The sequence below is a fragment of the Dermacentor variabilis genome, chromosome 9, assembly GCF_050947875.1.
Source record: "Dermacentor variabilis isolate Ectoservices chromosome 9, ASM5094787v1, whole genome shotgun sequence".
NCBI classification, from domain to species: domain Eukaryota; kingdom Metazoa; phylum Arthropoda; class Arachnida; order Ixodida; family Ixodidae; genus Dermacentor; species Dermacentor variabilis.
Genome location: NC_134576.1, coordinates 21,827,339 through 21,844,579, shown reverse-complemented (window position 1 = coordinate 21,844,579; position 17,241 = coordinate 21,827,339). Strand labels below are relative to the sequence as shown.

The window sequence follows — 17,241 nt, the reverse complement described above, 5'->3', positions numbered from 1 at the left end:
ATAACACAACACACCGCAGATGACCTACTCACACCAAAAGCACACCACTAACACATCCCACCGAACTGCGTTTTCGGAACACTAACACATCACTGCCGATGTCCATACGGTGTCCTTAATAAACATGTTAATGTCCACAACATACTTCTTTGTATAATCACGTAACAACCACAACAACACCAACAACACGATACATTCCTGAAATACATAGCACAGCAGCAACAAGATAGATCCCCGAGATACCTAGATACCTAGAGCTGTTCAGTTGGGTCTACTAACGTTGGAGTCCGTTCCAACGTTATCTCTGCTTTTAATATATTCCACCTGAAATGAGTATTCTTGTAAGGCCAAACTCCACCTCATGACTTTACTATTGTTCATTTTGGCCTTGGTTAAGTATTCAAACGGCTGATGATCCGCTTGAATTCTGAAATGTCTCCCATAAAGATAAATGTGAAATTTCTTTACTGCCCACACCACCACCAAGCATTCCTTCTCAACAGCGGAAAAGTTGCGTTCAGTTGCTGATAGTCTCTTACAAAAAATACCGGATGCAGCTTATGATTTTCTTCTTGCAAGAGTACGGCTCGGTCAGGCGCATCAGTGCGCAGCACAAACTCTTTATCCAAATTTGGAGCAAGCAGAATGGGCGGTTTTGCCATATGTCATTTTAACATCACAAAAGCGTTCTCATGTTCAGCAGTCCAATTCAGTTTATTGCTTACCCCCTTCTTGGTAAGTTCCACAAGCAGATCGGCTATGTGGCCATAACCGGGAATAAAGTTCCTGTAGTACCCGTTAAACCCAGGAACGACTGTACTTCTTTCTTGGTCGTCGGTGTCTGGGCTTGCTGTATTTTGACCAGGATGTCGTCTTTTGTCGCTATGCGGCCCATCCCCAGCTTGTGTCCGAGAAAAGAAATGGCTTTAAAACCCACCTCACATTTTGCCGGTTTTATGGTCAACCTGGCTTGTTGAATTCTATCAAATAATTTTTCCAGCGTAATTACATGCTCTTCCCATGTATCTGTTGCCACAAGGATGTCGTCAATATAATGTTCTATATTTTGGAGCCCCTCCAAAACCTTCCTCATCAGCTTCGTGAATATTGTGGATGCTGTCTTCAAACCAAAAGGCATGAATTTAAACTGCAATAAACCTGCCGAGCAAGAAAAGGCAGTCTTCTCTTTAGAAGAACTTTCCATTGGTATTTGCCAATACCCTTTAGCTAAGTCAAATTTAGAGAAAAAACCTTTCGTGAGCCACCTTAGTGAACACCACGTCCGCTCTTGGTATAGGTTCGGCATTGGGTACTATGATGTCATTTAGCCGACGAAAATCTACACACAGTCGGTTAGTACCATCGGGTATTTTGACAACCACGAGGGGCGCATTGTATGCTGACCACGACCTTTCAATCACACCAAGCTCCAACATATCCCGCACCTCATTTTTAATGGACTCTTGAACTGCTAGAGGCAGTGGATATTGTTTCACGCTGATTGGTCTATCTGAAGAGAGAGCTAGTTTGCAACTTATGACGTCCGTTTTTCCCAGCACATCCGAAAACACATCCCCCTTGGTTTGAAGTAGGGCCTTTATCTGTGATCTTCTGTCTTCATTCAAATCGGGGTTTATTACCACTTTATCCCATCCTACAATTTTCTTTCCACTGCACGTGGGCACCTCGGCAACATTATCTATCTCCTCTGCCACTACCGTGTATGCTACCTTGGCGGCACACCTTATGGGAGCTCTTTCTTCGTACTTTTTCAACATGGTTGCGTGGAAAACCTTCTTGGTGTTATTTATCAATAACTCATAATCCATGTCATTTTTCTTCTGCGTCACAAGGTAAGGGCCCTTCCACTGCATCACTAGCTTATTATGATCCATGGGTAGCAGGATGAGGACCCTGTCGCCCGGCTTCAGATTCCTGTGCGTGGCTTTCTTGTCATAGTATCCCTTATAGCGTTCACGCGCCCTTTCCAAGCCTTGATGTGCAAGCCTACATGTCTCCTCCAACTTCTCCCTCAACTCAGGAACGTGTGTGTAGGTTGTCTTGAGATCTGATGCACTCGCTTTATTGGCCCACAGCTCCTTGAGTATTGTAAGTGGACCTCTAACGGTTCTCCCATACAACATGTCGAAGGGCGAGAAACCAAGACTCATTTGCGGCACTTCGCGGCAAGCGAACAAAAGACCTGGGAGATATCTATCCCCATCCTGAGGTATTTCCTGGCACATTTTCTTAATCATACTTTTGAGGGTACCATTGAACTGCTCTACAAGCCCATTACACATGGGATGGTAAGGCGTTGTCAGTAACTGCCTTACTGAAAAAAGGCGGTTAACCTCCTTCATCAGCTCCGACGTGAACTTCGAGCCCCGGTCACTCAAAATTTCCCTCGGGAACCTATAACGCGAGAACATCTCCACAAGACCCTCCGCCACTTGGATACTGTCAATAGTTTTCAATGGAATGGCGTCAGGATAACGAGTGGCCATATCAACCAGAGTAAGCACATATCTATTGCCTTTGGCGGATACCGGAGAGATTGGCCCCACAATGTCAACGGCCACTCTTTGAAATGGCAGGTCGACGGCTGACATCCTGCCCAGAGGTAAGGGACCAACTCTACCTTTCGGAACTGTGCGCTGGCGTACCTCGCATGAGTGAACAAAGCATTTCACATCACTCTGGACACCTGACCAGAAAAACTCCTCGGTGATTCTAGACATTGTCTTTTGGACACCGTGGTGTCCAGCCATAATGGTGTCATGTCCTACACTGTCTCTCTCGTATCTTTCGGTAGCACCAGCTGTTGGACCCGCCTTCCTGAGCTAAATATGCATTCTCTGTGCACAAGACCACTTACCAATAGATATTCAAATGATGTAGAGCTCCTCTTCCTTTCCACTTTTTCCCCGATTCTTTCGAAGCAGGTTTTCAAGCTCGGGTCTTCTCTTTGCCTAGTTGCAATTTCACCCGGTGTTATGCTCAGACACATCGTGACGGGAGTAGAGAGAGGACGCTGCGTTGCTCTTGCTATCGCTTGAGCTCTTGTCTCCACTGCCGATGAGAAACTGACTGCCCCATCAACCGCCTGAGCTGTCATGGGCCTTTCCTCCTTTGGGTGTTCTTCAGCGTCGAGCATCCTCCACTCAGGATTGGGGTCCTCGACACTTCTTGCACCCGTAATGTTTCCCAAGATGAGATTGTAGATGGGTTGCTGTACGCATTTTGCCACTGCTTGTCCAGTATAATATGCGTGGACACTAGAATCCTGGCTTCAGGTAGGTGCCTTACTGTGCTATCTACAAGAGTGACGGCCGACATTTCCCCTGTAAGATCCTCGTTCTTCACAAGGCTTCTCCGAACCAAAACTGTGTTGGCTCCGCTGTCTCTAAGCACCAATACAGGACAGTCCCCTATTTGCCCAACCACAACTGGCATTGCTGCTTTTGACTTGGGTGCTACATTCGCCACCTCATTTCCCAGCGGCGTTTGTTCTCCTTTAAGCTGTGGAACTTCAGGTGGTGTGACAAGTTCTGCTCGAGAGTCGACAATGCATGCAGCTCGGTCTTGCGTTCTATACTGGCACTCATCCACAGTGTGTCCTCTCCTCTTACAACCCTGACACATAGCCTGTGTCTTTTGAGCAACGTTACTGGTCCGACAGTCAACTGCACGGTGTCTCACCTTGCCGCAGAGAAAACACCTTACTGGCGCCTTAGATGCTCTTGGTTTCGTCGCACCTGTCTCTGAGACCCTCTGTGTCTCCTCCCTCCCCTTACTCATATTTCTCAGCCCCTGAGCCTCGAGGAATTGGTCTGCAGTGTCGGCAAACTCTTCTAATAAACACAGCCTCCTTTCTTTCAAGAATAGCGCCAGCTTTGAGCTGCAACATGCTAAAAATTGCTCTATGACCAGCTAGTCACGCACCCCTTCAAAACTCTTTTCTGTGTTGGACATATCGATCCACCTATCAAAATAGTTGGTCAGCCTGCAGGAAAACTGCTTAGCGGTTTCAGAATCCTCAGGCTTCGCGGTGCGAAATCTCTCCAGAAAACCTTCTGCCGTAAGCCTGAATCTTTGGAGGAGTGCCTTCTTAACTTTCTCGTAGTCCATGGACTCGGCAGCTGGCATCCTTGTCCTGTCGCCTTTTCTTGTGTCCGTTGTTTTGCGCTAAACGAAGTATTTATGGATCCGCACCAACTAGCCCGCCAACACGTTGTGCTGAACATTCAGTGCCTCCCCGACTAAGCACACACTCAATGCCGTGGCCCATTCACTTTGCTCCCAGCCTTGCCCCAAAGCTATCCGCTCGAATCGTTGCAGATACGCGTCCAAATAATCTCTTTTGTCATCAAAAGGAGCCATCAGCTTTCTTGGACAAACTCTAGCCGGTCTAGGAGATTCGGTACCCGCTAAGGAACGCTGATCATTGTCCGTGATCCCCTCATAGCCTCCTGCGATATGCGCCTGTTTCCACAAAAGGAACTCCTTCTCCCATTCTATCCTTCTTTTCTCCTGTTCTTCTGCCTCGCGAGCTCTTCTAGCCTCTCGCTCTTCTACTTCGCGAGCGTCTGCGCGTGCTTGTGCCCTTTCCTCTCTTAGATTTTTTGCCTCTTCTTTCTCCTCGTCACAGAGACGTATTGCCTCTTCCTTGCTTAACCCTAGCTTAAGCGCAAGTTCTAGCGTTTTTGCCAAATACATACTTTCTGCCGTCGAGAGATCCGAAAGATCCGAGAAAAAGCAAAAAGAAACAAGGCAGTGAATCCTGGCAGGCTCGCCACTTATCTTTGTCACGAATCTCCTCCGGAGAACCCTCTGACCGAAAGAATGGACTAAGTGACAGGCGTACCCACATAGACGCACATTTAATACAACCTACGTGGCACAAACACTAGCACACAAACATAACAAAACTAACACAAAATACAAAGGCTATCAGTACACACAACCCGGTAACACTGCTACTAGCGTTCTACTGTTTGTGCTCACGTTTGGTTCGGTGCGGATGTGGCGTGGTATGGGTCCCGTAGCCAGCGTCAAAGCGGCGTTCGACGTTCTAGAGCTGGCATCGCTGGCGTCGTCGTTGGCTGCGTCGTACATGCTCCCCGTCCAAACGCCCGTGGAGGTGTTGCCGATAATGTTGGCATTGGGGCACCACCCGGATGAGTGGCAACAGCGCTGGAGACACCCCTGGCCATAGCAGGTGGTAGCGTCCTCCATGGACTCCCCAGAACGAACTCGGGAACGGCAGGAAATCTGCGGTGCGAAGCCACAGATTTTCTGCCGAGCTCACCGGCTCACCAGAGCAGAGCTCACCGGAGCAGAGCTCACCGGAGCAGAGCTCACTGGAGCAGTAGCTGGCATCGCTCTCTTCCAGCCGAACCGTCCCTTACCCTCTGAGCCTCCGCTGCTTTTCTTCCCCCCGTGCCTTGCCCTTCCTCACCCTTTTATAGCCTTGACGTTAGTCCACGTAATCCTTCTCTTCGTCTTCTTCTTCTTCTCTTCTCCACCAATCATCTCTTGCCACCTCACTAAGTACTTCTTCTTTATCTTCTTTAGTCTTTGGTTAATCCACGTCATCCTTAACGCCATCGTCGTCATCATTTTGAAACCTTTCTTTGTTTATAATTTTATTTTAGCCTCCCTCTTATATGTGACAAAGTGGCATGACATAATGATTTGTTAACTTACTTTGAGTTAGACGTCGTAAGCATGCTTGCTTTGTTGTGATAAACACTTCGCGACCTCCTGTGGTTGCTTAGTGGCTATGGTGTTGGGCTGCTAAGCACGTGGTCACGAGATGAAATCCCGGCCACAGCGGCTGAATTTTGATGGGGCGAAATGCGAAAACACCCGTACTTAGATTTAGGTCCACGTTAAAGAACCCCACCTGGTTCAAGTTATTCCGGAGTCCCCCACTACGGCATGCCCCATAATCAGATCGTGGTTCTTGCACCTAAAACCCCATGATATAATTTAAGCACCTCGCTGCGATGTTGGTGCTGTTTATTTCTTTGACACGTACATGGTTGTGGTCGTAAATTTAACGTCCTTTGTCAAGCATCGGTGGTCCAAAATGGACTCGATGTTTTCGATTGCCTTAAAACCGCAATTTAGAACGATCGACACGTTTCAAACAAGCGCCGCAAAAGCATGCCTCCGTGGCAGTGGCCGCCTCGGTGTTTCGCAGAACTGACACGGTGGCACTGATGGCAAAGCCAATCGCTGCGCCGCTTGACCATTGAAGGTAGCCTATTCCACTCCCAGCTTTCATAAGCCTCAGTTAGCCGACTGGCTGGATCCTTCCAAAGGTGTTGTTTACCCTCAGCATTCCAGGTGCAATTTTTTAATATTGCAATACGATTCGTACAAATGCTTTTTTATTTTTGTAATTTACAAACTGAGAAAACGTTTAGTTCGCTCACTATTATGATTCTTGTTTTTTGCGGTATTCTCACTTTTGTTTCTGTTTCGTGTTTTCTGAGTGGTACATGTGCTTGCAGCGTACAGGTTAGGCCTAGCAGCACACTTGGCCCGATAATGTCACTTAATTCTGTGCTCGAGCACTCGCATTTGCATCTGATGGGCTCTAAGATTTCTTATACTGTAGATCAGAAGACCGAGAGCTTCAAGAGCAGCTTGCTTCGATGGTCCCCCTTTCCACTGCCCTGCCACTCACGTTGAAAACTGTGTGAGAGGAGGTCGTCGACCTTTTGTTTGAAAGTTAAAATGACTGTTCGTTTGGCGGTTTTGACAACGAATCAATTCAGTGCTAATAAACGTGTGTTCTATACATATTCAACTTTTTTTTACTGCACACTGAAAGTTATCCCACCTCATGTTTTCACTCGATTTTCTCTTATTTTTAGGTGGGCTATCTCTTGGAATTTTAGGGTATACAAAGCTAAACTGGCAAACATACTATGAAAACCGCAAGTAAATACTGAGTTTTTAGTAATGCTCTGTATAAAATTATGAAAATAAACATTGTGGCTTGATGCAAGAACCTTTTAACAGTCACAATTTAAGACTTAATTTACGCAATGGTGTCAATGCTGTGTAGTGTTGTTATAGATAAACTGTTCCATTCAGATATGGTGTGAGGGAGAAAAATGACATTTAAAAAAAATTCTTTTGGTGCTGAATGCAGTCCATGATGCTACATGGCGATGTCTTGTTGGTCAAGATCTGAGTGGAGTTGGATATTGTTCAGGTTGAAGGGGCAGTTTGTTATAGTTGATTAAAAGAAAGACGTTTAGTCTGAATTTTTCTTTGCAATTGTAGTGTTAGGATATGAAGAGAACTGCCTTGCATTGCATTTTTTTTGTGCCTCTATGTTATGCCTGGTGTAGGGGTCTCAGATGATGCTTGTATACTCAAGTCTTGGTCTTATAATCTGTCAGCAAGTAACTTAGTTTCTGCAGGTACTTGGTTAGTTCATGCCTAAGAGTGCCAAGCTCTTGTACACGTGTCACTCAGTGTACACGTTACACCTGAGTGTTAGTACTTGTGACACCTGGGTATTCAATTACTAGAGAAAGCGGTTGCGGTGGAGGACTGTAAGAAAAGAACAGACCGCATCTTGTTATTCTCGTAGAAACTGATGTAAGTGTCATATCCCAGTGAGCACCATGAAGAAATATTTATAAGATTAGAGCCAAGGAGTGCTTGATCCTTACGCACACACGCATGCACACACATGCACGCACACACACACAATAAATCAGGCACTGCTCGTGCTCAGAGAACAGAACTACACGCAGCACACAATGTGTCCATACAAATGAAAGCTGCACCAGCAGCGAGCACCGTGAGAATGAAAGCTGCAAGGGCTGCCTCTTCAGCAGCCGCTCCGTTGAGAGGTGCATTCGTGTTCAGGTAATTCAGCCATTTGGTTATCTGTGCCTGCAGCAGTTTCCACCATGGTATTCATTCGTGGCTGCAGTAAAATTTCTTTATATTGGAAATGTTTGACATGAACACACTTTGTTATATTGAGCTGCAAAATATGTGGTGTACTATGGACAAGAAGTTATGTAAAAGTATGTGCTACATCGTTATGCCCAGAATTTTTTTATATTGAAATTTCTTACATCAAGGTTAAATTGTACTTAATTATCAGCGAATTTCTTGATACACAGCAATGTAGTCCACTTTGTTGTGCTTGTTTCTTGTTTTGGTCTTCCCCATACAATACGCTACCATTCATTGGGTGGCGAGTTCTTGGTAATGCCCGTGTACTTGTCCTAGATATCCAGAACCAGGCACAGTCACTCTTTGTCCCGCAATAATGTAACTTTTAACTGTTACTGCATATTATTTACAACATTTTCTTTCTCTTTTTTTGTGTCAAGCTCATTTCCTTCTCTATTGCTGCAATGCTTGAGGGTGTTTAGAATAAATAAATAAATAAATAAATAAATAAATAGATAAATAAATAGATAAATGGGTTTCATCTTCAGGTCAATACGTCAAATTGTTTTAATTTTTCTCTACGTGACTGAATTTTTTGTTCCAGCTAAGCATGCATAGACACCAGTTCATGCAATGTTCTCAAAGGCCCAATAAATATGGGGTACAGGTGGGGTGACTCCTTGCTTGGAGAGAATATAGAGTGTGGACAGGTCAAGAATTGAGTTGAGCAGTTGATGTGGCAGTCGTAATGGAGAAAAGAAATCATTTGCAGCTGCATGTTTCTGATTAGCTTTAGGATAAATGGTGTTCTACTTTTCAATGCATAATTCTTTACTGCGCTGTCTGGAGGTTATGAAACGAGATCACAGCACTTACAAAAACAATGTTGCAGAATTATGCACATTTGCTATCCTGCAGCACCAGTACCACAGCAAAATTGATGGCCTTGTGGACGGGACACTTCAAGAGATGCAGACAGGACTCATTGCCAAGGTGAGCTCAACTTTTGTTGCCAACAGTGTTTCACGGTATTTATGACTGCAGTGCCTTTGTAATATTTGCAAATGTAGTGCTATTTAACAGCCACCTGTAGTCACTAAACCTAGTTGAGCTACATGTTATAAATATAGCTGTTCAACTGCTAAATAAGTAGAGCTTCTTTTAAGTGCATACTATGGTCATAAGCTCTATGTTAGGCATTTTATGCTGGATGTATAATCAAATATATTGATTAATTCATCTGAAAGGTACATTGTTTAAGGAGGCAAAATGGCGAGGTATTGTGGAACAGAATGAATGCTTTACTGAATCCTGACACCACATCGAGTGACACTTTAAGCCCGAATGTTAAGAGGAAGCTTTAGCTCGGCCCCAGCTTTTTTGATATAACCCCTGGGCCAATTTCAATGAGATGTCTTGCATTTTAGAGAAGTAAAATTCTAGTTACATTTGGAAGCAAAATTTTGATTTAGAACCTACATTTTTTACAAAGATTTAAAAAAAAAGGTTAGCTAAAGAAAAATGCAAGCCTAATGCTTACAAATTTGTCCATCTACATCAAAAACAGATATTGCCATTGTGTAAACTGCAGCCGTTGGAGCATCTAAAGCCGACAAATTTGATGTATAAAATTAGAAATTACATGAATTTATGCTGTTTACAAGGGTTTTGCAAATGTCTGACTCACATATTACTGTAGTTGTATACTTGAGAGCCATGTATAATGCATAAATTTTGTCCGCCTTAGATTTACTATTAGATTCAATTGACAGACTTGTTATATAATTTTTTATTGCTGGGTTACGGAGAGTTGCAACATTAATAGTTTCGTTTTCAGAAACTTTGTGATTTTCAGCAATTTTGCAACAAACCTAATCAACCTAATAAAAAAAAACCAACCTAATCAAATTTGATGCAGTGGTTGCCGAGAAAAAACGATTTCTCCTTTCCCATGTATTTAGATAGGAGTCCTTGAGCTAAAGCTTCATCTTAAGTGGTAAGCAGCTTTCCGGGTCTCACTTGACCAATGCTTTCAATAATTTTCTCACATATATGGCTTTTGACAAGTCTTGTCCGATGAATCCCTTTATTTGGAACAACAAAATGACATCTCTGTTTTTTGCCTTTACCTGTGATTTCGTCAATAATTAGAAGTTTCAATAATAGAAGTGGTATAGTGACATGAATGGTATTTGGACATGGCTGGTGATGTTAGTTGCTAACAAATATTTTAGCACCAATTCCTGTGCATATATACAATTCCTGTTAGCTATGTCCGTTTCTACGAGTCAATTGCAGATTACAAAAGTAGTAATGTTGTATAAAAACGACGATCTCATTGACTCAAGAAAATATAGATTGGTATCTGGCCTGCGATATTTTCCTGCAAGATGAATAGCCCTTTTCATCCTTTAAACGCATAAATTGCGTAGAGTCTGGCAAAGCATTCGATCAAAAGTACTGTATTTACGTACATGAATCTAAAGTGCACCTGTGTTTCCCAGAAAATGGGTGCAAAACTGCCTACAAGTTACAAACAATGTACCCTCAAAGCCATCTGAGGCAGCGTCACAAAGCATGTTTTTCTGAAGGCTGCCATGGGTTCATTTTGTGCTTGACTATGATCTGGAGCGGCATTCTTGTTCAGCCACTTTCAGAGATACTAACACTTTCGTGTTATTTCATGAGACTTAGCACCAGATGCTTCAGTGTATACAGCCGCCAGCATTTCTGGTGCTGTGTCAAGCTGTGCAGAGCACCAGGAAAGCTTTCTACTGCGTATTTCAACAAGCCTGACACAAAGTCACACATAACATCTTGTAGTATCTCTAAGAGTGCTTGCTCGAGAATACCAACCCTGTATGCTTGGTGTCTGTGGCCAACAATGCAGCTCGAATGCCGACAACGATGTGCCACTTTCATCGGAAGTTTTGCTTTGCAGCTGACCAGCATGCTGGAAGTGACCTTGGCCAAGCTGTCTCGCTACGATGAAGGCAGTCTGCTGGCACCCATTCTCTCGCTCACAGTGAGTCCTCACTAGGAAACAAATTGATGCTGGGCATTCACCAGGTGCACAAGAAATATGTCTGGAGGAAACAGCACATTACCAAATGAAAAAGTTATTTAGGTACAATGCAAATGTTGGAACTTATGTGAAGGGAAAGTAATCGTGCGTGCAGTTAAGTGAATGCCATGCAACTAAATGTGAAGCATACAATTGTTTCTATTTTCATCTTGTGCAATGTGTAATCTCATTCAGTGTTTATCTAGAGCACAAGTTCAATGTGATGTACTGCTTATGCACTACACATTTCACAAGCTATGCTGCAATGCAAACACCGGTTCAGGCACACTAAGATGTCGACGCAGTGAGAACCAAGGCAATGTTTGATCCTTGTTGGGGAAGAGAGGTGTGACACCATTGTGTTGCAGCACAGATGTGTCAGTACATATATACTAGGGGTGTGCAAATATTAGAAGAATATTATCAAATATTATCGAATATTCTAATTCTATTGGAAAACTTGGTATTAAAAAAAATTGAATATTCGGTTGGGGGTATGGATACTTGCAGCAAATTGAATATGTTTCTAGCTGTGGGGGGGTAAACGCAGTTCTTAGCATTTGTTTCTGTCTAATCTAAGAACATGTCTCTGATATTGTGCTGAATTTTGTGATGATTTCATGCTGCTAGCAAAATTTTGCCTGTAAAGTATGCTCAGGCACTGAAGATTTAAGCTGCGCAGGAAAGCAAGCCTCTCTGTTGCAAGGGGCACTGGTTTGCAGACAGCGAAGGTGTGCTTAGAGTGCAGCGAAGGGGGATGGAGGCTGCTGAATCGAACTGCAGTAAGAATGCTCTCTGTGGGAGCACAGGTCCAATGGATAGCTTCTCGGCAGCAATGCCCGTCCACGTGGCATCACCATGCGACTATGCCAGCTCTCTGTCGCATGCCCATGTCGCGCCTCCGTACCATGTATTACATGCCTGTTGCAACTTCAGGATAGAGCGATGGCTGATCTGCTACCGCACTATGCGCACAAGTGAAATCCAAGACTTGTAGTACAGATCTTGCAGGATATGGGTGCTATGTGATGGGTATTACCATGATGCCTGCATACATTGTGGTATGTTAAAAGGAGGTATTCTAAACGAGTGTGGGTACATTACACGTGTTTACTTGGAGTTATAATCACATTTTTTTCATGCAGTTGAATATGCCCTCTCTCATCTTCCTGTAGTATAATGCCCCACATTATATTGGTGGCTGCTCTATATTCTTGCAAATGCAGTACCTCGGCAACAGCGAGTCTCTCACATGTCTCATACTTAAGGCAAACAACAGAAGGGGGCTTGCTGCACAAGCTGTGCTGCACAAGTCCCATTGGCACGTGGCACAAAACACAGGAAAACAAAAGACAATGTTCTTGAAATTCTTTTCTGAGCAACGGTCACAGCAAACAGTACAGCACCAGTTCGTTTTGGCTGGGTGCGAGCGTAGCCTTTGCCTTGCTTATTTGTTACTTTTGCAGTGCCACTCCTAATCCCCAGCTGGTTGCTTAGCAACAAATGCGATGAGTGGTGGCTATCACAGAGTCAAATGCCTCTGAGTTTACAGACGTTTGATGTTGTTTAATAAGGCACAAGTGACGCGAACAAACAGCTAGTGGGAATTACTCAAATTTCCACATCAGCCAAATACACAATCTTTATGAGTATGAGTAAAATATTTTACCATTGACAATGTAATTGCAATATCCCAGCATATCAAGATAACCAAACTTGCTAATAAATGCGTGTACATAGTACAGTAAAAGCTTGTTAGTTCACTACTCGTTAATTAGAAATTTCGGATAATTCGAAGTAGTCACCGCGGTCCATCAAACAATGTATTGAAAGCAATATGAAACACATCCCGCTCATTCACACTGCAATCCACACCGCCACCGATAATTCGAACTCCGCATCATCGTGGGTGCGTGGGAGCACGCTGGCGTCGCCGCGTGCCGTGTTTTTTGTGTACGAGCGTGCGAGGGTGAGTCAGCGAATGCGGCTCAATCTCGCGTGCGTGAGCGGCGAAGGTGGGGCAGAGCGTGCCCTCTCTTGTCGCTCGCGAGGCAGGGGGGTGAGGTGAGGGAGGGACGGGAGGACGATCTTCGGCGGCTGCTGCTTACGGCGCGGTCATGCGGGCGCCGCATCTCGAAAGCGATCTGCGACGTGGCCAAAGTGTGCCCGCGTGGGCCTCATCTTCAAAGCGATCTGCGATGTTTGCAGAGTGCGCGTAGTGCTGGTAGCTTCATATGCGACGTGCTTTCTACGTTTCGTTCGCATTGAAGCGAGAGCTGTACGAACGTCAATTCGCTCGCTGCTACAGCTGCGTGTCCTTCTCCAGCGTTTTTCAGCGAGTTTCCGCGGTCATCGAGCGAGATGCATTCATGCTTACCTGTGCACGCATGACACAGTGCTCGTTATTTATTTAGTAAGCGAATGCTTACAAGTTTATACAACCGATAAAACTACTATGCTTACTTCGTATAGCTATCTACTAATTTTCTATCGCAATCGATGCTTCGGTTTTCGCGCGAGTCTGCGACATTTTTTTTTCTCCTCCCCAGCCAGTGCAACGAACACGCGGATGGAGCAAGAGCCATCTCGACGTCGGGCGCGTCGGACCGCGCTGGCCGCGTCCGGTTACGTTGGCTGCGCCAGTGCTTCGAAGTATAGACGTTGTTCACGCCAACATGACGTAGCGTGTGCGCGCGTGCTCACGCCACATCAGACTATATACGCGCCTTAACCGAGCGATTTTTTTTCTCTGACGTTCATTAGTTCGAATTTTGTATAATTCGAATTTTCATAGCATCCCCGCGGAATTCGAATTAATGAGCTTTTACTGTAATATTAAATGTTCGATTGGATATTCGAAGCTAAGTATTCATATTCAATTCGTATACGAAAATTTTGATATTTGCACACCTCTAATACATAACCTTTGGTTCACAGTGGCACGTACTTCTGGGGAATTGGCCAGGAATGGGAACATATGTAGTGGCATAGACGCAGTTGCTTGATAATGGGATAAGTCAAATCGAGTAGAACTTCGTTCATACATTTTGGGGAAAAGAATGCAAGAAAAAACATGCTAATTGGGAACATGTATGATCCGAAGTCGCTAAAAAATTTGGCAGGTTCTTGACATCTTTGTAATGAGATGTGAGGCTTGGGCTGAACGCAGGAAGATTCGCATAGTAGGGTAACGGTTTAATGTGAGTTAAGGTTACATTTAACACACCGACTGATCACTCCAGTGGCAATGGCTTGACTGACTCGCCCATTGCGGGCAAACAGCAAAAACAAGCGAGGCTCCCGGAAACGGAAGCAGGACAAGGTAGGTGACAATGTCGGTGCGGCTACTTGCTGTGCAGGTCACATTGCACCGTCTGTAGTAGCCCACACCAACTGGGCCAAGTACCATCACGTCACTCACATTCCACCCCCGTCCGGATGACCAAGTCCCTTGGTCTAACTTGGCGTCCACATAGTCACTCAAGCACAAAGTCTCGCAAGTGACGGGGAAGGTGGCGCACATGCTGTTGGCACTGAGGCTGTGTTTGGTGGATGGCAGTTTCATCATCAGGGACTGTAGTGGAGGATGTTTCCCCTTCAAGGCTGGATGAAAGGTGTGCCACAGGAGATGACGGAGGCACATACAACTTAATTTGCGAAACATGCACAGTTCTTGGCTGGTTAAGCAGGCGAGCTGTCATTCCTGACACCTTGAATGTGGATGCAGTCAACTGCTCAGTGAGATGGTAGAGCCTCTGAAGCGAGGTGCCATTTTCTTGTGGGGCGCTGGTGCTTGATGTTTGATCCATACTAGGTCACCTACTGTGAAGCTATGAGAGCGATGGGTACTATCATAGTGGCGTTTGCGGGAGGCTTGAGCTGCTTCTGAATTGGCCGATGCCTCTGAACGTTGCGCTGTTGCGTCGAGGATGCGCTCAACAAGGCCAGTTTGTTGGAGCGACTGTTGTTGCTGGAGAGGAACTTTAGGCACGTAGCTGAAGAGTAACTGGAATGGCGAAAAGCTGGTGCTAGAATTCACTGAAGTGTTGACCACAAAGGCTGCTTCATGGAGCTTTTCAGGCCATGATGAAGGTTCCAAAGCACATATTTTCTGTAATGCTGTAAGTAATGTCCCATTGCTACGTTCAACGAGGCCATTCCCGTCAGGTCGGTAGGCTGTTGAAAAGTGCAGCTCAACGTGATGTAAATGCATGAACCGCTTGAACTCTGTCGACTCGAACGCCGACCCATGGTCCGAGAGGCAGTGGTCAGGTGCACCATAGCAATAGAATACTTTATGCAAAGTCTGAATAACTTCACGTGCCGAGGTTGACGGAGCGGCTCCTGGCGCGATAAAGCGAGTCGCAAAATGAATCACATTCAGTATGTTCTGTGATGAGTTGCTGGGAGGCATAGTTATGTGGTCGATAGCAATGCTTTAGAATGGAACATCTGAAGTGGGCATTTTGCCAAGAAAACCAACACTTCTTGAGGTTGGACGGTTATAGTGCTGGCAGCACTGGCAGGATGACACGTAGCTCTTGACTGCCTTTTCCATATCTGGCCACCAGTAGCGGTCTTGCACTTTGTGTAAAGTGCACTTAACGTGGAAGTGACCTGCACCGTCATGTAGTGCCTGGAGAATGGCGGGGAGCAATGGCGATGGCGCTACAACAGCATAGGTTCCTGAAGGTGTCCAATGGTATAGAATGTTGTTGATTAGGTTGAACTCGGCCGGGGCATCTACATGAGCAAGGCTTTGAAGAATTGCACTGCAATCAGCGTCTTTTTCTTGAGCGGTAGCCAGCGCTTGGGTGGAGTGTGTGACTGCACACGAAAGTCGAGACAAATGGTCAGCTACAACATTCTGCCGTCCAGGCAAATGTCTGACAGAGAAGTCAAATTCAACCAAGTCCATCAGCATGGAAGTAAATCTGCGAGATGGTTTCACACACTTGGTCAAGCAAGCAACAGTCCAGTTATCTGTAACAAGGACGAACTTGATTCCGATTAGATACTGACGAAATTTCACTGTTATTGCCCAATGTACTGCGATGCCTTCCCACACGTTACTGTGAAGCTTGTGTTCGTCTAGTGTCAGGGATCGGCTAGCATAGGCAATAACATGTTCTTTGCCATCCTCAAATTGTGACAACACTGCTCCTATGGCTTCACCAGAAGCATCAGTGCTTATTGTTGTTGCTGCATATTGATTGAAATGAGCAAGTAGTGGTGGCTCTGTAAGGGCTGAGCGAATAGTCTGGAAGGCACTTTCGCATTCTGGGGACCACAAAAATGTGGACGACTTGACAAGGGCTTGAAGAGGGGCTACCACTTTAGCGAAGCCCTTGATGAATCGACGGTAAAAGCTGGCTGTCTGTATCCAGGAGAAGACTTCCTTTGGTTTCGGGGAGTTGCGATACGGTACATGGCAGCTGCTCTCTCTGGATCCGGGCGATGGCTTTCTCTTGAAATGATGAACCCAAGAAATTTGATGCAAGCGAGACTTAAGGAACATTTCTCAAGTGAGGCCTTAAATCCACTGGTATGCAGCAACTGGAGGTGTTGTGAAACAGCATGCGCCGCTGACACGTGTTTGTTTTGTTAGATTCACCGGCCATGCCTCTTGTGAATCGGCAGTGGCTGTGGTGACGTCACAAGATAAAGACTATAAAAGCTACACTAACCTTTAATAAAGCATTCGTTCTTTGCCAACTGCTTCTCGAATTACTTCAGTGACGACGAGGCTGCCCACCACCGGGCCGTGCCTGCTCCATGGCGGCCCACCGGGTTTCGACGAAACGGAAGACAGTTAGGATGCCTACCAGGGTGCGTCTGCAGTCCTACTTTGAAGCTTACGATATCGTTGACTCGAAGAAACTACGAGCCCTGCTAACGGCAGCCTTAAGCTCGGCAACAGTTGGCATAATAACGGTACGGTGCGCGCTGGCAAAGATTCAAAACCTTACCTACGAAAAGCTGCTTGAACTGCTGGCAGAACACTTTGCGCCACAGGGAAACAAAATAGCGGAGTCCTACAAGTTCTTCACCAGATGCCAGCGTCCCGACGAGGCAACGAAGGACTTCATTCTGGAAATTCGGAAGAAGGCCTGCAGTTGCAACTTTGGCGAGGCACGGGACAGGATGCTACGAGACAGACTTGTTTGTGGTCTACGTGATGCCGGCGTTCGCCGGAAGCTTTTGGCCAGACCTTCGCTGACGCTGAAAGAAGCCGAAGATATAGC

General features: G+C 45.4%; 1 protein-coding gene across 10 annotated transcripts in view; it reads left to right on the top strand.

Moving 5' to 3' along the window:
* The window catches only part of Cadps (calcium-dependent secretion activator 1), a 618,572-nt gene that overhangs the window by 415,997 nt on the left and 185,334 nt on the right, over positions 1-17,241 (top strand). For all 10 annotated transcript variants that reach the window (XM_075704042.1, XM_075704047.1, XM_075704043.1 and 7 more), the window contains 2 exons: positions 8,851-8,925; positions 10,874-10,957. In XM_075704042.1, the coding sequence (XP_075560157.1) occupies positions 8,851-8,925; positions 10,874-10,957 (159 nt within the window). The remainder of the gene's footprint in view (positions 1-8,850; positions 8,926-10,873; positions 10,958-17,241) is intronic.